This window comes from Stigmatopora nigra, unplaced genomic scaffold, assembly GCF_051989575.1.
Source record: "Stigmatopora nigra isolate UIUO_SnigA unplaced genomic scaffold, RoL_Snig_1.1 HiC_scaffold_25, whole genome shotgun sequence".
Taxonomy (NCBI): domain Eukaryota; kingdom Metazoa; phylum Chordata; class Actinopteri; order Syngnathiformes; family Syngnathidae; genus Stigmatopora; species Stigmatopora nigra.
Window position 1 is genome coordinate 1,249,933 of NW_027551604.1, and position 27,067 is coordinate 1,276,999.

The 27,067-nt window shown below is 38.8% G+C and overlaps 1 protein-coding gene across 1 annotated transcript; it reads left to right on the forward strand.

Annotated features, from left to right (window-relative positions):
* The first annotated feature begins 1,299 nt into the window (after nucleotides 1-1,299).
* Nucleotides 1,300-26,034, forward strand: nuak1b (NUAK family, SNF1-like kinase, 1b). Its single transcript, XM_077711201.1, has 7 exons — nucleotides 1,300-2,496; nucleotides 11,595-11,715; nucleotides 15,922-16,073; nucleotides 17,825-17,890; nucleotides 17,960-18,079; nucleotides 22,510-22,642; nucleotides 23,623-26,034. Exons 1-7 carry the CDS (start codon nucleotides 2,239-2,241, stop codon nucleotides 24,696-24,698), a joined length of 1,926 nt encoding a protein of 641 aa, XP_077567327.1. The 5' UTR covers nucleotides 1,300-2,238; the 3' UTR covers nucleotides 24,699-26,034.
* The last annotated feature ends 1,033 nt before the right edge of the window (nucleotides 26,035-27,067 follow it).

Below are 27,067 nucleotides of genomic sequence, written 5' to 3' on the forward strand. Positions count from 1 at the left end.
CATTGTAATTAAACCTACCCCACATATTTGTGAATCGTTGGAGTCCCATAAACAATGCCTCAAAAGTTTTTTTTTTAACAAATAAACAATTAAAATCATTTTATTCTAGTTGTTTATCTTTTTGAATATCTTTTAGCTCACATCTTGCAAGTACAGCCCCAGTCAACGTAAGCATCAAGAAAAGCAAGTCAAAGTAGTACTACGATCTTCTGGCAAAGGTAAATGGAGGTAAATAATCATCTTCATTCTTTTTGAATGTCATTTGTCTCCAAAAATATAAATAAAAGTCCTATTTGTACAAGTGAAATTCCTTATTTTTTGTCACGAATGGGTGTAATGTTCGCACAAAAGTTCTTAAAGGTTTTTACTTGATCCGAATACAGTAAAATGGATGTAAAAATGTGATCAACCATATTCAAACAATAAATATTGGCCACAACAGTTGAGCGAGTTCATCAATTTCAGCGCCACCTTTAAAACGCCACCAAGTGGCGACATAATGCTGCCAAAAAATCCTCCATCTCACCATCCCATTTGGATCCACTTTTTACGCACAGTGGCTAACTTCTAACTTTCCCACATTCTCACCAACGGGCAATTAATTTTAGAGTATTCAATGAACCTCATATCCAAACCTCAAACCGGAAACCCCACAGTTGAACACTTAAGCTTTAAACCCTGATGCTAAAATGCTTACCCCTTGAAAATGAGAATTAGTTTTTCAGTGTGTACATATGTATATATTTATTTACTGGAAATGAATACATTATGAATATTTCTTGCAAATCCATAAATCCAGTGGATGAGTGGTTAGGGTGTCGGCCTCACAGTTTTGGGGTCGAGGATTTGAAATCCAGGTGAGTCCTCACTGTGGGGATTTTGTATGTTCTCCCCAGGCTTGTGTGGGTTTTATCCAGGTAATCCAGTTTCCTCCGACTTCCCCAAAACATGCATGCTAAGCTAATTGTATGCTAACTTTGTCCGAGCTGAGTCTGATCATGAAAAGTTGTCTTTTGTCTTGTGATTGGCTGATTATGGGTGTCAGTTGGGATATGCTCCAGCACCCCCTGCGACCCTTGTGAGAATAAGCGGTTCAGAAAATGAATAAATGAGTGAAATGATTATGTATTGAAGCACTTGAAAAGTTGGACTTTAGCATTTAGGTATCATGAGGTTCACCTGGATGATGAAAGTTTGATATTTTTTGTCAAATGACATCAAATATACATGGCTCTCAAGGAATAACATACAAAAATATGACTTGTTTATGGCTCTCTTTGTCAAAAAGGGTCCCCGACCCTTGGAGAAGGGGGAGTCGTCGGCCACGCCCACTTTGCAGCGGTTTCGGGGATGGGCGCACAAAGGAGGAGGAAGAAGCCGGAGAAGGAGGAGGAGCCCACCGGCTTCGAATCATTTCTTCGTTCACGTTCAGTCAAAAGAAAAAAAGGCAAGAGAACAGCAAGACGATCGAGAGAGAGAAAGAAAGAGAAAGAGAAAGAGAAAAAGAAAAAGGAAGGAAGGGAGGGAGCCAGCCAGTTTAGCTAGCTAGCGGCGAGAGCACCATGGCAATAACGACACCGTCTCCGCTCCTCAACGCATCCGAGAAACGCGCACGTCAACTCGGCTCAAGAGCAACGCGCAGCCCGCAGACGCGCGGCGATACGGAGCTGAGTCCGGACGAATGAGAGAGAATTCGAGCGGGACAAACATGAGGGTCATCTTCATCCAAAACGCCGGTTTCGTCGCAGCTTTCTCGCCTCGTCGATGTGAGTCAGTGATGTTGGCAGCGTTCGGGAGGAACACAGATGATGCGATTGGAACCCGAATGACACACGGACAGACCTTACTAGTCGATTAACGAGTAACCCATCGGATAGTGTTAGTAGTATTATTAAAAGCGTATGATTGACATAGATAGAATCTTAAAGCGGAATGATTAGCTCAAGTAATAATAGAATACCTTATTATATCACGATATCCTTTTAAAAAAATGAAACTAACCTTATTTTTGTAGATTTTTCTATGTTAAGTAGATTTTTTTATTTTTATTTTTGTATGACATCACTGTCGTTATTTTTTATTAAGATAATCAGGATTTTTTGTATGAATATGACAAGTAGCTTTTGCGTTATTCCTTGTAATTTATTTATTTATGACTATTATTAGACCTATAAGTATTACAGTATATTAATTTTTATTGCTAGTTAGCGGGTGGCTTATAATAATACCACCAGTGAGATGGAAACCGCCTATATGGCGTCCCGAAGGACCCCCGGAGGCCCGAGTTCCGGGGTTGAACCCCGACCTTCGCCAATGCCGGCCCAACGTTTGTCCGAGGAGAATCTGGCGGGCGGCGATGGCGGTCGAAAGAACCCCGGCGTGAAGAAACACCACCACAAGCACAATCTGAAGCACCGCTACGAGTTGCTGGAGACGCTGGGAAGGGGAACGTATGGAAAAGTCAAGAAGGCCATTGAACGCCACTCGGGCAGAGAGGTAGAGCATCACTCCTACATTACACACAATACACTTGACTCGCATCTGTATATATGTTGTCATTGGAACGGAAAGTTTGAAATTGTATGAACTGCTTTATACTCACTAGGGTGGAGGGGGGTGCTGGACAATATTCCAGCTAACTGGGACACCCTGAATTGGTGGCTAGCCAATCGCAGGCCACAAGGAGACTAACAACTAATCGTGACCGGACGTTTGGTCGCCGGTCAAATGTACTTAGATATTAAACAGTACTTAGATATTAATCATTACTTAGATATTAAACAGTACTTAGATATTGAACAGTACTTAGATATTGAACAGTACTTAGATATTAATCATTACTTAGATATTAAACAGTACTTAGATATTGAACAGTACTTAGATATTGAACAGTACTTGGATATTAAACACTACTTAGATACTAAACAGTACTTAGATGCTAAACAGTACTTAGATACTAAACAGTACTTAGATATTAAACAGTACTTAGATAATTAACAGTACTTAGATATTGAACAGTACTTAGATATTAAACAGTACTTAGATATTGAACAGTACCTAGATATTAAACAATACTTAGATACTAAACAGTACTTAGATACTAAACAGTACTTAGATATTAAACAGTACTTAGATGTTAAACAGTTCTTAGATATTAAACTGTACTTAGATATTAAACATTACTTAGATATTGGACAGTATCTAGATATTAAACAGTACTTAGATATTGAACAGTACTTCGATATTAAACAGTACTTAGATGTTAAACAGTTCTTAGATATTAAACTGTACTTAGATATTAAACATTACTTAGATATTAAACAGTATCTAGATATTAAACAGTACTTAGATATTGAACAGTACTTCGATATTAAACAGTACTTAGATATTAAACAGTACTTCAATATTGAACAGTACTTAGATATTAAACTCTCTCTGATGAATATAATTTTGAGAGCTGGCTTCAACATTAAACTCTCTGTCACCATTTGACCGGCGACCAAAAGACAGGCGACCAAACGTCCGAGCACCCATTACATAAGTACAATACGTAATACCTAGCCCAACTCTGTTGTTATCTTTAGTGTGCAATTCCAATCCCAGTCACTGTTGTCTCCCCACACCGACTCCAAAGTACCCTTGGGACCAACTGCACACCCGCAGGGCCCCCTTTACCAGATGCTAACCCCCCCCCCCCCCCCCCAAAATCCCACCTACCACAACCTTTAAAGATGTTTCCATTTCTACCCCACTTGTTATACAACACAAAAAAATGCAATATAATCCATTTCTAAGAAACAAACTGCCTCTTTGTTTTATTCTATGGTCAAAACAGAGAAAACACAAAATACCCTAAACGGGGGTCCCCATTGTTTGTTTACACACAACACGATACCCCCACTTGACGACAGTGTCATCACATTGAAGACGTACGACATCCTAGCGGAATCGTACATCCGATTATTTCCGTGGGTGGCAAAATTTGACCCGGTATGCCCGACCGACCTGGCAGGACACGAGGAACTTTCCATGAGCTGAGAATACCAAGGGCAATGGGGAACTAAATTTAGGTCACCCGCGTATTGCCTCCCCAACTCTACCCATCACCACCAACTAATGTTTAGTAGCCCCTGGCCTTCTCTCTCTCTTTACGTGGTTGTGTTTTGTTTTGTTATCGATGTTGCTGCAGTTTCACCGTGGTATGTTTCGCTCATTACGTTACGCAATGTATACTTGTGCAGATAGTGGGTGAGATCATGTTTGGCTTGGAGGGAGATGGAATATGATTAGCGTATTTTCTCGCATATAAGCTAAGTATTTGTCGATAAAAAACATGATGACTGAATCCAAGGTAGGGCTTATATGCGCATAAATCAGACTTGACATGGGATGAAACACCATAACGTGAAAGAAATTTATTTTGTTGTCTATGAATACAATTAAAGAACAAAAAAAAACATATTTTTCATTTAAAAAAACATATTTTTTTGAGCTCTATGAATGAAATTCAAGAAAAAAAAGCCTATCTTGCATAAAAAAATGAAAAACTGACTTACTTGTGCTTGCTATTGCTCGCTCAGGGATCCGCCATCTTACTTAGGGATGAGAAACTAGACCGCTATGGACATACTTCCTGGTTGTACTGGTCACATGACTTCCTTTTTGAATTTGTCTATGTGCAATTGGAATGGACAATCCATTAGTTTATCCTTTCGATTCATACAGTATCTCAGAAATACCACGTTTGATGGTTTTTCTTAAGATGTTTTTCTTCAAAATAACACATTTGTACTCCTATTAAAACCATGAATATGGAGGTGAAACGGTGAATCAGGGAGCGGCTTATACGAGAGAAATTGTAAAATTTAACAATTTCAAGACCATTTTTTCAGGGTACGGCTTATACGAGAGAAATTGTAAAATCTGACCATTTTAAGGCAATTTTACGACATAAATTTGACATAAATTGTAAAATTCAACCATTTTAAGGACATTTTAAGGGTACGGCTTATACGAGAGAAATTGTGAAATTCGACCATTTTAAGGCAATTTTAAGGGTACGGCTTATGCGAGAGAAATTGTAAAATCCGACAATTTTAAGTCAATTTTAAAGGTGCCTTAAAATTGACTTAAATTTGTCAAACCTTACAATTTCTCTCATTAAGCCGCACCCTTAAAATTATACTTACATTAGAGAAATTGTAAAATTCGACCATTTTAAGGCAATTTTAAGGGTACGGCTTATACGTGGAATCGGCTAATATGCGAGAAAATACAGTACTCTAATTAAAATATATTGGATTTTCTTCCAAAAATAACTGTATGAAACTCAGTAACTGAAAAACATCTAATGTGACAGATACTACATCTGATTTAATTGCTTCTGACCTTTGACCCCAATGTCATATAAGCTTATAAAACATTTACATCACTGAAAAACCAGTCAATACTTGAAGAAAAAAACCACAAGGGGAAAAATTGACAAAAAAATGCAAGTGATCTTTTGTCTGTTTTAATTCCCAAAGCCGAGTGAAGCGCCATTAATCAGGATTGACACACGCCCATGTGTTTATACACGGTCTGGATTTCATTTCACGCTTTTATGGAGTGGTGAGACAGGCGCTCGCGTGTTAATATGGCGACTGCCGTCAACCCCCCGAGTTGAAAAGGTTGCGGTGATAGCGAGAAACCGTTGAAAGGAACGGTCGCAGCGGGGAAGCCGAGTGACAGACCCACAATCTCTGCCAAGGCCCACATCAAATCGTTAGCTCGTTGCTTAGCGCATTTAGCCGCTACACTGTCGTCCATATTGTAATGTTAAAGATTTCAAGGTCCCGCAAAGTTTAAAAGGTCTGCTCTTAGGGGTTCAAATAAGGTACTTGTAGTATAGTGTTTCATGTAGATTGACTTGCTGGGTTTGGGATCAAGTCCAAGTCTTTGCCACCAATCATTGATTAAATGTGTGCCATTGACTTTTGCCATTAGTCATCTGGATTAGTCTCCGCCTCCTGCAATTATCCCTAACATGAAAGCAAGGGTGTCAGACAGTTGGTTTGCGGGCCGCTTTAAGGTCAACTTGGTTTCAAGTGGGACGGATCATTTTAGATATATTTTGATTTTTTTTTTTTATGAATGGATTAAAATAAGTGGATTAAAATCCCTGAATGTTCTGTTTTTTTATAGATCTAAAACAATGTATTTTTTTTTAGATTTTTTTAAATATATTTTTAGATTTTACAAAATTATTTTTTAACTAAAAACACAGAAAAATGGATTAAAAAATGACAATTATTGATTTAAAAGGTAAAATCAGGAAATGTAATATGCATCTATAATATTTATTTTTTTATAAATCTAAAACAATGTTTATTTGAGCTTTTTTAAAATATATTTTTAGATTTTACAAAATGATTTTTGAACTAAAAACAGAAAAAATGATTAAAAAAGGACAATTATTGATTTAAAAGGGGGAAGACAGGAAATTTAATATACATCTATACTCTTAATTACATATTTATAGATCTAAAACAATGTTTATTTTAGCTTTTTTAAAATATATTTTTACATTTTACAAAATTATTTTTGACCTAAAAACACAGAAAAATGTATTAAAAATAACAATGATTGATTTAAAAAGGGGTAAATCAGGACATTTAATATACATCTATAGTCTTTATTTGAATTTGATCCCAAAACAGAAAGTCAGCACTCATCATTGACTTTCCCGGGCCGCAAAAAAATGATGCGGCGGGACAGATTTGGCCCCCGGGCCGCCACTTTGACACACGTGCTTTAAAGAATGCAGCTTCTGAATGAATCAGGGGTGCCGATGTTGTGTAAATAGCCATTGCGAACATTGCAGTGTTGCCAAATCCAACTTTTTAGCTTCATGAGCATTTCCCTACTAAAACTCCAAAATAATACATAATCTACAACTGACTCCATAGAATCCAAAAGTTCAACTTTTACCCAGATCTGGATCCAAATAGGATGTCTTCTGGATTCACTCTTTCCAGTATCAGAACAATTGTTAACCACAGGTTTTTAGCTTTGGCTAACACCCGGCTAAGCATAAAGTTGATCGACTGATGACATGATTGGCGGGTGATAGTGTGAACCCCCCCCGAGAACCCCCCCCAAGAAGAAGAACCCCTCTTCAAAGCACGAAAGCATTTTCTTGATAGGATCTTAAAGCATCAGATTACATCATCCCTCAACAATGGAGAGGTACGGGAAAGGGAAAAGGCTGACATTCCTCAACCGTTGATGAGGTATTACGATCTTACTGCTTGCTTTGGGAATAGTACATTTCTCCACCAGAGTGACGGGCCCGTTCCCCCCCTACCCCCCTCGTGACTCCAGCCCAACACAATACGTAGCAGACGTTAGAGACCTTTGGAAAACACGGGGATGAACAAATGGTGATCCATCCCTCGTCTGTTGTCAGTCTTTTGGTTGCCTGTCTTTTGGTCGCCGGTCAAATTATGACAGTGTTTACTTATGAAGCCAGCTCTCAAAATTATATTCATGAGAGAGAGTTTAATATCTAAGTACTGTTTAATATTGAAGTACTGTTTAATATCTAAGTACGGTTTAACATTGAAGTACCTTTTAACATCGAAGTACTGTTTAATATCTAAGTACGGTTTAACATCGAAGTACTGTTTAATATCTAACTACTGTTTAACATCGAAGTACTGTTTAATATCTAAGTACTGTTTAATATCTAAGTACTGTTTAATATCTAAGTACTGCTTAATATCTAAGTACTGTTTACTATCAAAGTACTGTTTACTATTTAAGTACTGTTTAATATCTAAGTACTGTTTAATATCTATTTACTGTTTAGTATCTAAGTACTGTTTAGTATCGAAGTACTGTTTAATATCTAAGTAATGTTTACTATCTAAGTACTAAGTCTGTACGTAGTAACGCTTGTTGACTGAGTGACAGCAATAAGGTTCCACTTAAGGACAAGAGGAGCCGTGTAAGCCAGCTGGCAAGTGAAGGGTTTAATGATCCACAACGGGGGGGAGGGTCAGGGGGCGGGGTTACATGAGGACAGACAACAGATACCTGGCTCCCTCTCAAGGCCCTTTTTGTGGACCCACTCAACCGCTTAGCATTGTCATGTTATCCAATCGGTATCATTGTACTTCTAGACCATTGGTGTCAAACATATGGCCCGCGGGCCGGATCCGGCCCGTCTGGTGGTTTGGTACGGCCCGGGGAAGAAAGCTGCATTGTATAAAAAAAATTGAATTTTCTTTAAAATTTGTAGTTCTTATATTATCCGCTAGGGGCGCAGTGTTTTAGTACGTGCAGACAGCATGAATTGACATTTATTTATGTTCTTATGTTATTTTCTTGTTCATAATATATTGTTCATAATGTAAAAGGAAAATTATGTTCATAAACATTTTGATAATTTACTAATTATTTGCACTAATTATTAGTATTAGTGACTAATACAGCGGTGTCAAACATACGGCCCACGGGCCGGATCCGGTCCGTCTGGTGCTTTGGTACGGCCCGGGGAAGAAAGCTGCATTGTATAAAAAAAATATTTTTTAGAATTGTTGTTCTTGTATTATCCGACTAATTATTAGTATTAGTGACTAATATAAAGGAAAAAAGTGGGCTTATTGTTAGTTTTATGTCATTTTTTCAATGAGTTTACTGGTCTGGCCCACTTGCTCCTCAAAAAACCATTTTTTTCTATATTGGTCGTTACTGAGGTATTTCCTAAATTAGCGAATTCCTGATTTAATAAAAACAAGATGACTCACCTTCTGCTACGCTGTATTGTAAATCTAATTAGCTTCCACGAAAAAAAAATCCAAGAAAAACAAACATTTACTCATTGTCAAGATAGTAAAACTTGACTCCGCCCCCCTCAGGGCTCCAGGTTGTTTGTTTTTATAGTTTCATTGCTTTCCATTCTATGTAATCAAGGCCTTGGAAGAGAACTATTCCGGTTTGGGGTTATATTTTTTTATATTTTTTTATTGATGTACACGGTAATTAGCTTGGCAATGGCTACTGCCTTGCGGTTTTGGGTTCGAGTGCAATACAATTTGTGAGATAACAGAGGACAAAAGTTAAAACTAACAAGTAAAAAGACTCATCAAAGGAACACAAGAATGTACAATTATAGTCCAGAGTACAACTATGTATTTTGACGGTTTTATTTTGGAGTAGTTTCTCATTTAAGGGCGGGGCTAAAGGTCGGAGGACTGACACGTAGCGTAGCATTGCCTCGGCGTCCATATTGGAGAGAGTGGGAATCAAACCTACCGTGCAAATGTTATGAAAGTATGCCAAGGATTTTTTTATATCTCTTTTCCAAAATGGAATAACTATAAGTACTATCGTATTTTCTCGCATATCACTATAGTGAATGACTAGGTAAGGCTTATATGCGCATAAATCAGACTTGACATGTAAAAAACTGGGATGAAACACTATAACGCTAATTTATTTTGACTTCTGTGAATAAAATAATAAATAATAATTATACAATATCTCAGAAATACTATGTGCGATGATTTTTTTGCAAAATTTTCCCTTCAAAGTACCATCAAAGTACTCTTTATTGAAACCATGAACATGGAGGTGAAAATTGTGAATCAGGGGGCGGCTTATACGAGAGAAATTGTCAATTTCAATGATTTTAAGGCCGTTTTAGGGGTACGGCTTATACATGGAGGTGGCTTATAAGAAAGAAAATACGCTCTAAATCAGGGGTGGGCAAAGTTTTGGGCCCGGGGGCCACATTGACTTTAAAAATGTGCCAAATGGGCGGGTTCAGCACAAGATAGGATACATGTAAAAAAGTGCATCCGTGAACAGTATATATGAAACTTAAACAGGAAAAGGATGACTAAAGTATCAACATACTCACTCATCATTAAAATAAAAAGTATAAAGTACTAAGTAAAGTAAAAAGGAATGTATTAAGAAATAAAAAGTCATTTAAAAAAAGATAGAGGGCGCTGTAAAACACAAAAAACAAATAAGAGTGGGTAGAGCTCCTGCCCCTGGCTTCCGCATTACGGCGCCATCTTGGGGAAAAAATAAAAAAAACAAAAATATTAAAAAACTAAAAAATATAAATATAAAAATTAATTAAAAAAATAAAAAACAAAATAAATAAAAATACATTATTTGGACAATGTCGGTGGGCCGGATTAATCAGCCTAGCGAGCCATATGTGGCCCGCGGGCCGTAGTTTGCCCATATCTGGGTTAGGCACTCACTGGAGGTTTATTTTTTAACCTTGATGACCTTGTCAAAATAAACATAGCCTTCTCACCTCGTTCTAGTTGTAATACTCAGCTGATCTCAGGTTGACAGTTATGGAAAGTCCCCTTGTGAATTTTTGTCCCCTCTCATCTCAAAAGTATGACGCCGACTACCTGTTTAAATATAGACGGCGTTAGTTGGAAGAAGGGCAGGCACCTGGAGAACAAAAAAAAAAAAACGTCACCATTATAGGGCAGTGCCATTATTTTGTTCATCTTCTGATTGGCTCCAAGAATGCCATGTTGTGACAAAAGGTCTACTAGGAAGTTAGCTTAAAAGGTTTAAAAGATGCTAATGTCTTGAGTTAATCAACAAGGAAGGGCAGTAAATAGCAGTTACTTCATACATTGCAGTATAAAGTTCGTTGATAAGTTATCTGGATTGTTTTGTTGTGGTGATATGTTTATTTGGACTTGTGGGTACTGTCATTATAGAGCTGGAAATGTCATGAGTCGGCTTTTTTTTAGGTAGAGTACTAGATAAAATGATGTTTTTAAACTGTGATTGGGCAGGTGATTGTTTTTTGTTAGTTACCAAAAAAATTACATAGACATAAATAGAGTGTAATACTTCAAATATTGTGGTTAATGTAGATCAGACATGGGTGTGATAAATGAAAAAAAAATGAAGTAGCATCACCCCTATTAGAAAATAAAATATATTCAAAAATAAAATTTTTGAGACAAAAAAAATATTTTTTTTTGTATTTTTTTATTTTTATTTTTTTACTTCAATTCTAAGTTATAGTAGCAAGCAAAGGACAAATGAGTGCAGATTTTCACATTTTTATGAAAATGTACAAAAAAAATAGATTAAAAAAATTCCCCGTAAAAAAATCAGCAATGTTGTGAAGCCGCGATATTCGAGGGATTACTGCATTACATTTTTAGTCATTTAGGACGCTATATCAACATTTGGTATAGAAGCATGGTCTATATGACTCAAAATGTGACATCAACGCACTAATATAGAGTTTTTATTTTTGATCATTATGCATTTATAAGTGAACAAATGTCTCAAATGATTCAAATTAAACTGTGAGGAGTAAATAAACATTTAAAAAGCCAAATATAATATTTCTTAATAAATTTCTTTTGACTTGACTTTGTACTTTATACTTGAATGATGAGTGATGAGTATGTTAATACTTGAGTCCTATTTTCTGTTTATGTTTCATATGTACTATTAACGGATGCACTTTTTTACATGTATCATATCTTGTGCTGACCCCGCCCATCTGTCAAATTTTACACTATATGAATATGGATTTTTTTTCTTCTTCTGCACAGGTGGCAATCAAATCTATTCGGAAGGAGAAAATCAAGGACGATCAAGACATGATTCACATCCGCCGCGAGATCGAGATCATGTCGTCACTCCGTCACCCTCACATCGTCTCCATATACGAAGGTGAGCGTCGGAAATTGGCGAGCGCACGTCAATACGAGCCGTAAACATCGCTTACAAAGAACATTGGATTTTTGTGCACGCACGTGTGGCGCTTTAACGTATATAGGAGGTTTTCGGCATTGCGAGGGATTGCCTCTCCCACATGTGAGAGGTCCCGAGCCCCCCCCCCCCTCACGTCCCCCCCGTCTTGATCTCGGAGCCAGACATGTGTTGACGCTTAAAAGACAACTGCAGCTGGGAAACAGGCTGCACTTGCGAAGGTTGCACGTGTGCCTTGTGCAAGTCTAGAAGTGTGTGTGTGTGTACGTGTGGAAGTGTGTGTGTGTGTGTGTGTGTGTGTGTGTGTGTGTGTGTGTGTGTGTGTGTGTGTGTGTGTGTGTGTGTGTGTGTGTGTGTGTGTGTGTGTGTGTGTTTGTATATATGCAAGTGTGTGTATGAGTTAGATTGACCCCATTATTTTGGACCCTGGTCTGTTTGATGGGTGTCCATTGGCAATATTTGAGGGAGAGAAAGAGAAGGAGGGAGAGAGAAAGATAGAGTGAGAGAGAAAAAGAAACGGAGGGAGAGATTGAGAAAGACAGAGAGAGACAAAGTGAAAGAGAAAAATAAGAGGGAGAAAGAGAGAGAGAGACAAAGTAAAGAGAGGAAAAGAGAGGGAGAAAGGGAGAGAGAGAGATGGAGAGAGATAAAGAAAGACTGATAGAGAAGGAGAGAGAGACAAAGAGAGGGAGATAGATAGAGTGAGAGAGAAACCGTGAGAGAGAGAGAGTGAGAGAGAGAGAAAGACAGATAGAGAAAGAAAGAGAGAGGGAGAGAGAGAGAGACAAAGAGAGGGAGATAGATAGAGTGAGAGAGAAACAGTGAGAGAGAGAGAGAGAGAGTGAGAGAGAGAGAAAGACAGATAGAGAAAGAAAGAGAGAGGGAGAGAGAGAGAGACAAAGAGAGGGAGATAGATAGAGTGAGAGAGAAACAGTGAGAGAGAGAGAGAGTGAGAGAGAGAGAAAGACAGATAGAGAAAGAAAGAGAGAGGGAGAGAGAGAGAGAAACAATGAGAAAGAGAGAGAGAGAGAGATACAGAGAGAGATAAAGAAAGAGAGAGAGAGAGAGAGAGAGAGAGAGAGAGAGAGAGAGAGACAAAGAGAGGGAGAGAGAGAGATACAGAGAGGAAGAGAGAAACAGTGAGAGAGAGAGAACTAGAGAAAGACAGAAAGAGAGAGACAGAGAGACAAAGTGAAAGAGAGAAAAAGAGAGGGAGAAAGAGAGAGAGCGAGACGGAGAGAGATAAAGAAAGACTGATAGAGAAAGAAATAGATAGAGAAAAAGCGAGGGAGGAAGAGAGAAACAGTGAGAGAAAGAGAGAGAGAGAGAGAGAGATGGAAAAAAGAGAGTGAAAGAGAAAGAGAGAAAAAGTGAGCACCCTTGCAAATGAAACCTCCAAATTGTGTCTCTTACAACAAATGTGCAAAACTTTTCAACGTGCAGACAAGTGAGGTTTAGCACCCTCGTTACACACTCCTCATTCAGCTTTGTGTGCGGTGTTTTTAAGAGGATTTGTTGTAAAAAAAAAGTAGAAAACCCACTTAATGCCTATAATAAGTGCACAAATTGCTCCAAGCAACTAAAAGTCGCCTAATTTTGGTTGTGTTAAAAAGTCAATGCCTTTAAGGCTTAAGAACAGTTAAAAAGTATCAAATATATAACAAAACATGATTAATTTATTGTTCTGTTTGATACATTAAGCCAAATACTCCTTAATTTTAGAAAAGTATGAGCAGAAAGTATCAGGAATTGAGGTTTTTGTTTTTTTTTCATATGTTTTGAGTTCCACTTTTAATACCACATGTGACCACTAGTTAAGGCGGGGTGTTTATTTGTTTGGCACATTTTACGGTGTCTGGCTTCTCTTTGCACTTCAACAATATACTTCTTATTCACTTGTCAGTGCCGGATAAACAAAGCCTACTTGATTGACACTTTAGTATTATTCCATTCATCTTATCCTCACCAGGGTCACGGGGGGTGCTGGAGCCTATCCCAGCTAACTACCGGGCCCCACAAATCGGTGGCCAGCCAATTAGAGGACACGAAGAGACAAAGGACAACCAATCATAGCTAGAGTTAGGCAATTTAGCATACAATTAGCTTAGCATGCATGTTTTTCGGATGTGGGAGGAAAATGGAGTACCCGGAGAAAACCCACGTATGCCTGGGAAGAACATGTAAACTCTACACAGTGAAGGGCGACCTGGGATTGAACCCTCGTCCCCAAAACTTGGCCGCCCTATACTTTTTTTAAGGCTTTGTTAAGGACAACCAATCAGGGGCAATTTGGAGCAGGTATGGGCAAACTACGGCCCGCGGGCCGCATCTGGCCCAATAGGCTTTTTAATCCGGCCCGCCGACATTGTCCAAATAATGTTTTTTTTTTTCTCCCCAAGATGGCGCCATCACACGGAAGCCAGTGGCAGTTGCTCTGTCCACCATTATTTGTTTTTTTGGGTTTTAAAGTCCCTCTATTTTTTTAAATGATATTTTAATATTTCTTAATACATTCCTTTAGTTACTATACTTTGTACTTTAAACTTTTTACTTGAATGATGAGTGATGAGTATGTTAATACTTTAGTCCTATTTTACTGTTTATCTTTCATATGTACTATTAACGGATGCACTTTTTTATATGTATCCTATCTTCTGTTCTGACCCCGCCCATCTGTCAAATTTTTCAAGTCAATGTGCCCCCCCCCCCACCCGCCGGGCCCAAAATTTTGCCCACCCCTGATTTAGAGCGTTGAGCTAGGTAGCTTAGCATGTTTTTGGAATGTGGGAAAACCAAATTGTGAAGTATCACGAAGCAAAGTGAGTCACCGTGTCGCGTCGGTCTTTGATTTTAACAAGTCACCAAATGACAGGCCACCAAAAACTTTGTATTGTTTGATGTGTGCCACGCAAACAATGGCTTTGGATTTCCACCAAAGTGGAATTAAAGGCCGACAAATTCAATGTGTGAACTCGATGGGGGAGCCGATCTTTTGTGACTCACGGATTGGTCAGCGCTATCGGACCAACGGATAGGAAATGTGGGAGTGAGTTGACAAATGTGGTGACGCCATGTGGATGCGGGACGTGTCAAGGGCATCAGTCCACGCGGCGGCAGAGCGTCCGTCTGGGAAATCCTTCGCCGGCTACGTTTTCGCCGCCTAGTCGTCCCCGAGGAACATTTTTGATTGAATTAGTGGTCCCTCCCTGCTCTTTGCTGGCCAAATGCACGAGGTGGGCTTTAGAGGGGCTCAACGGGGAGAAGTCTGCTCTTCCCATTTCAAGGGGAAATGTGTCTTTTTGACGTGTCTTTGAGGTGTCTTTGAGGTGTCTTTGAGGTGTCTTTGAGGTGTCTTTGAGGTGTCTTTGAGGTGTCTTTGAGGTGTCTTTGAGGTGTCTTTGAGGTGTCTTTGAGGTGTCTTTGAGGTGTCTTTGAGGTGTCTTTCAGGTGTCTTTCAGGTGTCTTTCAGGTGTCTTTGAGATGTCTTTGAGGTGTATTTGAGGTGTCTTTGAGGTGTCTTTGAGGTGTCTTTGAGGTGTCTTTGAGGTGTCTTTGAGGTTTCTTAGAGGTGTCTTTGAGGTGTATTTGAGGTGTCTTTGAGGTGTATTTGAGGTGTCTTTGATGTGTCTTTGACATGTATTTTATGTGTCTTTGACGTGTCTTTGACGTGTCTTTGACGTGTCTTTGACGTGTCTTTGACGTGTCTTTGACGTGTCTTTGGTCTTTCTTTGGTGTGTCTTTAACGTGTCTTGAGGTTTTTTACGCTCCCTCTATGTGTCTTTGACGTGTCCTCGACGTGTCTTTTGTGTATCTTTGACATGTCTTTGACATGTCTTTGACATGTCTTTGACATGTCTTTGACATGTCTTTGACATGTCTTTGACATGTCTTTGACGTGTCTTTAGTGTGTCTTTGACGTGTCTACAATGTGTCTTTGATTTGTCTTTGGCGTATCTTTGATGTGTCTTCGACGTGTCTTTGACGTGTATTTGACGTGTCTTTGATTTGTCTTTGATGTGTATTTGACTTGTCTTTGGTTTGTCTGACTTGTCTTTGACGTGTCCTCGACCTGTCTTCGGCATGTCTTTGACATGTCTTGGATGTGTCTTTGACTTGTCTTCGACCCCCTGTGACCCAACGTTTTTCCGACTCGCCCCCCCCCCCCAGTGTTCGAGAACAAAGACAAGATCGTGATCGTCATGGAATACGCCAGCAAGGGCGAACTCTACGACTACATCAGCGAGCGGCGGCGCCTCAGCGAGCGAGAGACGCGACACTTCTTTCGCCAGATTGTCTCCGCTGTGCACCATTGCCACAAGGTAAGACAACCAAACATTCTCATTTTCCTCACTCTCCGGCCGGGGCGTTGCTAACATTGGCCACGTTGGGCTGTGTGATTTAGACGACGCTTGGTCTGAGAGCCTTTACACGCTTTGCTTTTCTTGGCACTTTTCCGCCTGAGAGTCATCTGTTTCAGAGCGAAGACGGAACGCAGGCCGCTTTCGTTCTGGCTTATACATTCTCATTACAGTAGAAACAGAAAGCCTCCTAGTTAGCCCTGTCCTCGTCCGTTTTTTAAATGATTTTCCCTTCAAAATAAAACATTAAAGTACTCCCTATTAAAACCATGAATATGGAGGCGAAAATTGTGAATCTGGGGCGGCTTATACAGAGGAAATTGTAAAATTCGACCATTTTGAGGCAATTTTAAGGGTACGGCTTATACGAGAGAAATTGTAAAATTCAATGATTTTCAGGATATTTTAAGGGTGCAACTTATACAAGATAAATTGTAAAATTCAATGATTTTAAGGCAATTTTAAGGGTACGGCTTATACATGGGGGTGGCTAATATGCGAGAAAATATGGTACACTAATTAAAATATCAGATTTTCTTCCCAAAATAACAATTTTAAGGCCATTTTAAGGGTACAGCTTATACGAGAGAAATTGTAAAATTCAACGATTTTAAGGCCATTTTAAGGGTGTGGCTTATACAAGAGAAATTGTAAAATTTGACCATTTTAAGGCAATTTTAAGGGTACGGCTTATACACGAAGGCGGCTTATACGCGAGTAAATACAGTAATTCCCCTTAGATTTGCGGGGCTCCATCGGAGGGGCTTCCCTCTCGCCTGGGCTAGAGATGAAAATAATTTCACAATGATGTCACGGCCCCCAGATAGGCGATTCCCTCACAAAGAATGAACGCCGACCTTCAGCGGCTAATCTCAAAGTGGGCGGGGTCCATCATGACTCACCAAATTCGAGGATCACCCCTATCGTGCGGGACGTGGCCCTCTGGGAAAAAAAGGACTTGAACCACCGCCTGCTCTCAACATAGTTTTGTTTAATCTCACTATATTGTGAAAATATTATTTACAGAAGACAGGCTGGGAATTACAGGCCGGCGGAATGATGACAAAACCACAGCAGATGTCAAAACTGAGATAGATTTTACTTCTAAACTATCACTTATGGAACCAGAAGAATAACCGAGAAATTGCATGGGAACCGTGAAATGCGATGATCTGGAATTCCCCAAAAAATAAAACATTGGTTCTTTTGATTTATGAGTGGACAAGGATGTTCCCTCTAATTTTTGGTTGGTCTGGGCAGAAAGACAACCTGAGTGCACTGAGTACCAGTGGGAGAAACCCCATCCTTGCTCACTATGGGTATACACAAGTATCATACCTGCCATAAGCAGGTGCATGTCAATTTTCTATCTGATTTTTCATGTAAAACATGCTCTAAAACACAAAAAAACATAAGAGTGGACAGAGCTACTGCCATTGGCTGCTGTGTAAACAGCGCCATCATGGGGTAAGGGGTAAAAAAACTAAAAAAAACTAAAAAATAACAAAAAAGTTTGGATTTTGTTTACTGCGCGCCATATGATTGCTGCTGCGCAAAGAAGACGAGAGTAGCAGCTTAGAGGCTAACATTTGAAAGTAAAGGTTAGCAAATATTGCTAATTTTGAACTACATATGTAGCATAAAATGAAAAAGTATGGTGTCAATAGATGTCAAATATGGTTTACTAATTTAGGTATTTTGTTTTTTTTCAGAATGGAGTGGTTCACAGGGATCTGAAACTGGAAAATGTGCTACTGGATGAAAACTGTAATATAAAGGTAAGTCAAGAAAATGACTATATGATTGTTTATTATTGTGTTGTGATTGTATCTTATTGATTTTTGCAGATTGCTGACTTTGGCCTGTCCAACCTCTACCACACAGACAAGCTGCTTCAAACTTTTTGCGGCAGTCCGCTTTACGCTTCGCCAGAAATCGTCAACGGGAGGCCGTATCGTGGGCCCGAGGTGAGCGCTATTACTTAAAAAAATGTCTTTGGAAAACCAAAAAACGACTGTCAAATATTCCAAAAAAACACACAAACGCCTGAACTGAATACTCAATACTGTTAAATATACAGTTGCTACCTTAGTTTACAAAATTATCCAACTCATAGCTCCGCCTCCACTGCAAGATTTTGTACCAAAAAAATCCAAGACGTCAGCAATGGCTGGCTCTAGAGGTGACTGTGTAGTTTCCTTCAAAAAGAGTGCTAAATTAGCCATAGCACCTTCTCTCTTCATACCTGGAACTCAATGGCAATTAGAGGATTGTTTGTTTTTGTCTTCCCTTCAAAATATTCCCAAAATGATGCACATAAATGTCCTCAAAATTGGATAATGCACGACTACTTCGCAAACTCGGCCAACTTGAAGATGATTGGGGAAGAGCTTGGCCTATTGAGTTCCAGGAATGAAGCTAGAAGCTTATTTGGCTAATTTAGCAACTACACAGTCACCTCTAGAGCCAGCCATTGTTGATGTCTTGGATTTTTTTGGTACAAAATCTTGTAGTGGAGGCGGAGCTATGTGTTGGAAGATTTTGTAAACTAAGGTAGCATCTGTATATTTAACAGTATTGCCCCAGTTCAGGTGAATGTATTTTTTTAATATATGACAGTTCTGTCCAATACTTTCAAAATATATTTTTGCGATGTCAAACTCCCTTTGTATTAGTCACTAATACTAATAATTAGTGCAAAGAATGAGTAAATTATCAAAATGTTTATTAACAGAATTTTCCTTTTACATTATGAACAATATATTATGAACAAGAGAATAACATAAGAACATAAATAAATGTCAATTCCTGTTGTCTGCACATACTAAAACACTGCACCCCTAGCGGATAATACAAGAACTACAAATTTTAAAGAAAATTCATAATTTTTTTATACAATGCCGCTTTCTTCCCCGGGCCGTACCAAACCACCAGACGGGCCGGATCCGGCCCGTAGGCCGTATATTTGACACCCCTGCGTTAGATTGTTTCTAATCAACCTAAAATTGAGCTTCATTTTATTTAGCGTGTTTTTCTTAATCTGTCATTTAAAGACAATTTGAGAGTCATGGCTGATTTCTGGGTATTTCAATTATATTTTACTACATTGATAGTTTTTCTTTGGACAAAAACATTGTCTTATTTGTCGCTCTTTTTGATAAATAGTCACAGACAGTCTTAGTTAGATATGTTTAAGTGTTATTAGGATTATTAAAGCCACATTTTAAATCAATTTCAATTTACGGCTTCCACGATTGGACTTGTTTTTGTGTCATTGTCATCTCAAATATTACTAAATCAAAAAAAAACAGGACTCAATACAATAGGACGGTTCATCCCGCCCACAAGTATTTTGCGCAAGTACACTATGTACCAAAAAACTCCATAAAACAAAAGACGGGAGTCAGCTTTTTCCTTTCAAGTCATTCAAAACCCGAGCGTCCCACTTAAATGTAATTGACTATAATTTCTTTGCGAGTGCTCAAAAAACCACGGCTGTCCAATCTCAATACAAAATTACACGTCCACGCTTGAGCTGAGCCGGCCGCAAATTGCTGCAAACGCAATGCTGAAAATAGCGCGCAACAATGGAGACGCATGCTCATTCGCCCTTGCCAAGCCACCCAACGCAGAGAGAGAAATCGTTTTAGGTCCAAGTCCGGATCCTTGGAGGATGTTTCCTCACTGGGCTTATCTAATTTCCTATTTCTAGAGAAGGGGTGGGCAAATTTTTGGGCCCGGTGGGGGCCACATTGACTTTAAAAATGTGACAGATGGGCGGGGTCAGCACAAGATAGGATACATATAAAAAAGTGCATCCGTTAACAGTACATATGAAACATAAACAGAAAAATAGGACTAAAGTATTTACATACTCATCACTTATCATTAAAGTCAAAAGGCCGGATGTGGCCCGCGGGCCGTAGTTTGCCCATCTCCATACCGTCCAGATGCAGCACAGTGGTACCTCGACATACGAGCGATTTAAGATACAAGTAAAATTTCGGGCAAATATTTATCTTGAGATACGAGTCAGATTTCGGGCAAATATTTGTCTTGAGATACGAGTAAAATTTCGGGCAAATATTTATCTTGAAATACGAGTCAAATTTCGGGCAAATATTTACCTTGAGATACGAGTAAAATTTTGGGCAAATCTCTATCTTGAGATACGAGTAAAATTGTGTGTAATAAGTGTAATGTCAATACGAGCACTGGGTGGAGCCTTGCATTTTTTTCAGTGTTCTTTTTTTCAAGTTAGTCAGTGCGAATGGCGGAGCTTGTTCGCTAATACGCGAGGAATATATATACTACTATTTGGGAATATTTTTTTTAGGGAAGACAAAAGCAAACAACCTTGGATAGGTTGCATCTGAAAGTTAGGGTGGAGGCGGGGCCAATAGAGCCAACCCAGGAGAAGAAAGGTATCAAACTTTTAACAAAAATAACAATTAAGTCTAGTGCAACGTTAGATTAAACTTATTTTTGAGTGTGTCTGCATCGTAATCCAACTTCATTTAAATTTTTTTGATATAATGTTACAAGCGCGTTGCCATGCAAAATTTCTCTCCCCTCCGCAAAATCCGCCAAATTTTAGTACTATCAAACACATTTTAATACTATTAAACCACTATTTATTTCTTACTTTGTTAAAAGATGGCAAATTACAACAAATAAAAAAAAAAATTCAATCTAATATCCCTTTTTGGCTGTTTTTTCTGATGTTTGGAACCAATTAATACATTTTTAGTTCATTTCTATGGGAAACATTAATTTGACTTACAAGTAAATCAACATACAAGCTCAGTCCCGGAACACATGAAGCTCATATCTCGAGATACCACTATACTTGAACCCAACCAAATACCAATCAGCGAACGCCAACCAATCACAAACGCCGCCATTGATCCGTTCCCACGCTTCCCACGTCATTCCCCTTTACCTCGTCCCCCCCAAGTCTTACATAACCACATAACCCGTCTAAAAAGCCACATGGCCTTAAGTCGGTGGTCACAAAGTACTTATTTCCGCATGGCGGAGCAAGCAAAGGGTAACGGAAAGGATTTATCTACATGGAAACCGTCCATTTCCCAGCAGCGTGTCGAAGCTCGTCAAAAGATTTTAAGCCAAAGACGTCGATTTTCGGAAGGATTGCGGCGGAAAAGCCATCCCGCCACTTATTAACGTCAAGATAATCTCTAGGATGTAAATCAAGACTCGGTTGTGATGCGAAGCAGAGCTCAGTTCTTTCCACAACATTTATTTTTATGCCATGACTCATTAATCACCTGAAGACCGCTACCTCACTCTTGCATAACATAACATTCCATTGCCAGATTCATAGGTACACTGTTATTTTTGTCCTGGAGCTATTATTCATATTTTTGTGTCGATTACTTGTATTTTTTTTTTAGAAGTATTTAGTCCCTGCCCTTATAAATAGTGTGTATTATTGTTAATATCTAAGTACTGTTTAATATCTAAGTACTGTTTAATATCCAAGTACTGTTTAATATCTAAGTACTGTTTACTATCTAAGTACTGTCTAATATCTAAGTACTGTTTAATATCTGAGTACTGTTTAATATCTAAGTACTGTTTAATATTGAAGTACTGTTTACTGTCTGAGTACTGTCTAATATCTAAGTACTGTTTAATATCTAAGTACTCTTTAATATGTAAGTACTGCTTTATATCTAAGTACTTTTTAATATCTAAGTACTGTGTAATGTCTAAGTATTATTTAATATCTAAGTACTGTATAATATCAAAGTACTGTTTACTATCGAAGTACTGTTTAATATCTAAGTACTCTTTAATATGTAAGTACTGCTTAATATCTAAGTACTGTTTAATATCTAAGTACTGTGTAATGTCTAAGTATTGTTTAATATCTAAGTACTGTATAATATCAAAGTACTGTTTACTATCTAAGTACTGTTTAATATCTAAGTACTCTTTAATATGTAAGTACTGATTTATATCTAAGTACTGTTTAATATCTAAGTACTGTGTAATGTCTAAGTATTATTTAATATCTAAGTACTGTATAATATCGAAGTACTGTTTACTATCTAAGTACTCTTTAATATGTAAGTACTGCTTAATATCTAAGTACTGTTTAATATCTAAGTACTGTGTAATGTCTAAGTATTGTTTAATATCTAAGTACTGTATAATATCTAAGTACTGTATAATATCAAAGTACTGTTTACTATCTAAGTACTGTCTAATATCTAAGTACTTATATAAATGCTATAATAACAATTAATTAAGGTCGGATATACACACATGGCCTGGTGATCTGGAATTGGATCCAGCACCCTCACCCACATGAGCCTTGTTAGGAGAAGGGGTTCAGAAAATGAAGGCATTTTTCTGCTGTTTTTTTTTTCAGGTGGACTGCTGGGCGCTGGGGGTACTGCTGTACACGCTGGTCTACGGAACCATGCCGTTTGATGGAGGCGACCACAAGAACCTCATTCGCCAGATTAGCAATGGCGACTACAAAGAGCCGACGCAATCCTCTGGTAAGGCAGATTGCCTGGCAAACACGGGAATTGATCCCAAACTCTTTGCTAACAAATTACTTAGCTAGCACTACCTCTATCTTAGGTCTCACCAGTCTTTTGGTGACAGAGTTGAGGTACTGTTGAAACGAGCTCTCAAAATTATATTCATGAGAGAGAATTTAATATCTAAGAGAGAGAGTTTGATATCTAAGTACTGTTTACTATCTAAGTACTGTTTAATATATAAGTACTGTTTAATATCTAAGTACTGTATAATATCAAAGTACTGTTTACTATCTAAGTACTGTTTGATATCTAAGTACTGTTTGATATCTAAGTACTGTTTAATAAATAAGTACTGTTTAATATCCAAGTACTGTTTGACATCTAAGTACTGTTTAATATCTCAGTACGGTTTGATATCTAAGTACTGTTTAATATCTAAGTACTGTTTAATATCTAAGTACTTTGTAATATCTAAGTACTGCTAAATATCTGAGTACATTTTAACATCAAAGTACTGTTTAATATCGAAGTACTGTTTACTATCTAAGTACTGTTTACTATCTACGTACTGTTTACTATCTAAGTACTGTTTAATTTCTAAGTACTGTTTGATATCTAAGTATTGTTTAATATGTAAGTATTGTCTAATATCTAAGTATTCTTTAATTTCTAAGTACTGTTTGATATCTAAGTACTGTTTAATATCTAAGTATTATTTGATATCTAAGTATTGTCTAATATCTAAGTACTGTCTAATATCTAAGTACTGTTTAATATCTAAGTGCTGTTTAATATCTAAGTATTGTTTGATATCTAAGTATTGTCTAATATCTAAGTACTGTCTAATATCTAAGTATAGTCTAATATCTAAGTACTGTTTAATATCTAAGTACATTAGACGAATTTAAGGGTACGGCTTATATGCGAAGGCGGCTTATATGCGAGTAAATACGGCAAAATGTTCATGTTGAATTTTTTTTTTTTTTGTGTAGATGCCCGGGGATTAATCCGCTGGATGCTGATGGTCAACCCCGAGCGCCGAGCCACGGCGGAGGACATCGCCAATCACTGGTGGGTAAACTGGGGCTGGAAGAACAGCGTATGCGACTGCGACCCTCAACGGGACCGCGGCGGCTCGCCTATGCTAGCCCGCTTCATCGACTGGCAGAACCGCACTGAGCCACGCGGTCCTGTCACCGCCCCCCACTTGATCCGCCAAAGGCCCAAAAAGTCCAAAAAGGAAAACATGGAGGATAGCGTCCAGGCGCACGGGGGTGCCGAAGACAAACCGGGACTGAAAAGACCTAAAGGCATCCTTAAAACCAGATTAGCGGCGGGGGAACTCCCATCAACCAACGCCGAGGAAGTCCAAGTAGGCGGGACTAATCTGGCAGAAGGCGGAGTCTGCGAAGTCTCCAGTCCAGATCGAGAAGAAGAAGAAGAGACGCCATTTGGGGGAGGTTCCCCTGCCAAAATGGTGCCTACACTACCCAAAAAAGGCATTTTGAAAAACAAGCAACAACGGGAATCAGGGTACTACTCCTCCCCCGAGCGTAGTGAGTCTTCCGAGCTTCTGGGCGGAGTCAACATGACTCTGGTAGCCACCTCCCCCCCCAAACGAGTCATGGGAAGGAAGGGGATCCTAAAACGGAACGGGAAATACTCCACCTACAGCGGTCCGCCTTCAGCGGCGGCGTTGGCGGCCGGCGGGGCCTTGGGCGAGTCCGTCCACCCGCCGTCCACCGACTCGGGACTTTCGCGAAGTCAGAGCAGGCCATCCAGTATCGTCGGGGAAGACGGTTCCGTCAAAGCCGCCGAGTGGCATCCCTCCACGCCGCACTCGCGGCCGAAAATCCGGGCGTGTCTGTCGGCGGAGAACCTGCTACACTTGGCTAACCTGGCGGGCTTTCAGACGGCGCCCCCTACGCTCCAGGGTGGGAAATTCGGGCGCTGTCCAAGAAGCAAGGGCTCCCCGCAGGACAATGGTAGCTTCTCGTTGTTGGGGGATCTGGAGGATGTGACTCGGGTGTACCAGCAAGCCTTGGACATTAGCAGCAACCTGGCCTAAAGTTACTTTGCCGGTTTTTGTGTGGGTGTGTGTGTGGTTATGTTTACGTTTACAAGGCATTAACGAGCAGTGTGTTACTGCGATACATCTTGTGTGAGGGTTTTCCAAATGCTGATGGAATTGTCAGGCAAACGCACACACAAAAGTGTACTAGAAAAGTATTGCTGTCATGCTAAAATATCAAGGCAAGTGTGATGGAATGTCATGGAAACTTACATCATCATATTTTTATGATATACCAAACGTCGGTTATTTCAATGAGATTGTAAATGAGAACTAGAGAGGCTGAAGTTGGCTTTTATTGTTTTACAGGTGTTGTGTAGTATTGGGGGCCAAGTGCTAATGCACTTAGCATTCTAGCTAAAAATGCTAAGTACATTTATGCACTTAGCATTTTTAGTAGAATGCTAGGTACATGCACTTAGCTTTCTAGCTAAAAATGCTAAGTACATTTATGCACTTAGCATTTTTAGCTAGAATGCTAGATACATGCACTTAGCTTTTTTAGCTAGAATGCTAATTGCATTCTAGCTAAAAATACTAAGTGCATGCACCTAGCATTCTAGCTAAAAATGCTAAGTGTATCAACCTAGCATTCCAGCTAAAAATGCTAAGTGCATTCATGCACTTGGCATTCTAGCTAAAAATGCTAAGTGAATTACACGTAGCATTCCAGCTAAAAATACAAAGCTTAGCATTCCAGCAAAAAATGCTAACCGCATTAACGCACTTAGCACTCTAGCAAAAAATGCTAAATGCATTAACACACTGCCCCAATGTAAAATTTCCCTAGAAATCTGATTTCAATTTGACTTGAAACCCCATAATGGAGACTACAACAGTGCAAGGCTACCTCCAAAAGGTTGCATACTCCAAAAAAACAGTTTTTTCTCCAAATTCACACATCTCAAAATCATTTCGAGAGTCCTGCCTACACACCGATGCAACACTTGAACAAAAGTTAAATAATACCCACACTTTGTTAGCATGACAGCAATACACAACCTTAGTGTACACACACACACACACACACACACACACACACACACACACACACACACGTAAATACACACTCGAGTACACTTCTCAGGCCAGTGGAAAATACTGTACATCAAGGCATTGAAGTGTGCTTCTCTCCTGCCGTGTCCACTTTTCAACCTCGCTGCGTTACCACGGCAACACTCGATGAGAAGCTCCAGTCCTCACCCCTCCCTTGCCAAAAAAAAAAACAAATTGGGTCGATGGTTTACAAAAGCACCTTAAAAAAAGCACACAGGCTTCTGTGATCTTGACTTACTTTTTTTTATGATCTCTTTTTAATATAGCCAGGATTTTTTTTTTAAAAACAAAAGAAAAATGAATCAAAACCAGGGTCTTATTCCAAAACTTGCTGATTTATTTATTATTATTTGCATCGCTTTTTTGTTGTTGTTGTTATTGTTTTTGTTATTGTTTAAAACTTGACGGGCGTTTCCTTGTTACTGGAGTCCAAACTTGTTTCTATGCGGAATTTAAAAGGGGGATTATTATTATTATTAATTATTAATATTAATATTAATATTCAAAGCAACATTATATAGTTGTCTGTGTTCTGGGGTGGAATAACTCTGAAAGGGATATTAAATTCTATGCATTAGATCCATAAAAATGCTCAATTCATATTAAGCCCCGCCCCTTTTCCGCATTGCAGTTGACAGGGAAAATATGGAGGAAATTATTGTATTTCAAATGCATCATAATTTCCTGCAAAACAAGCCAAATTGTGTTTATTTTAGAGTTGTTTTCTTTTGGAATGTTGGTGAGGCTGCCCCTACAGGACTGGAGGGGAATTACATGTTATCGGCTTTATGTCTTTTTCTTTTTTTCTCCCAAAGTTGATTCATTTTTTGACCCAAAGTGCCGCCATTACGGCTCAAGCAGCGATGCGTAACCAAAGGTGGCGTTTCAACTGTTCTGCCATGCCATTTTGAAACAAAACCTCAGTGGGAAATGGATGACTTTTGATGTTTATTGACATATTTAAGGCTGAGATGTAGAATGGGCTAGCGTCATATTTGTTATATTTATTATCTCGACATTTATTCAAACTTTTACTGCCAAAGTTCAGACATCAGTCAAATTTCATAAAATGTAGGTGAAAAATGTAAAAAAATACAGTAATCCCTCGATTATTGCGTCCTCACTTAGCGCAAATTTACTACTTTTTGCTACTAATTATTTTTGGAAAAAAAAGTTTTTTAGAGTATCCAAAACTGTAAATTATATAAAAAAAATGTACAAAAAATGCAGTAATCCCTCGATTATTGCGTCTTCACTTATCGTAAATTCACTACTTTGCGATTTTTTCTGCTATTAATTATTTTAGAAAA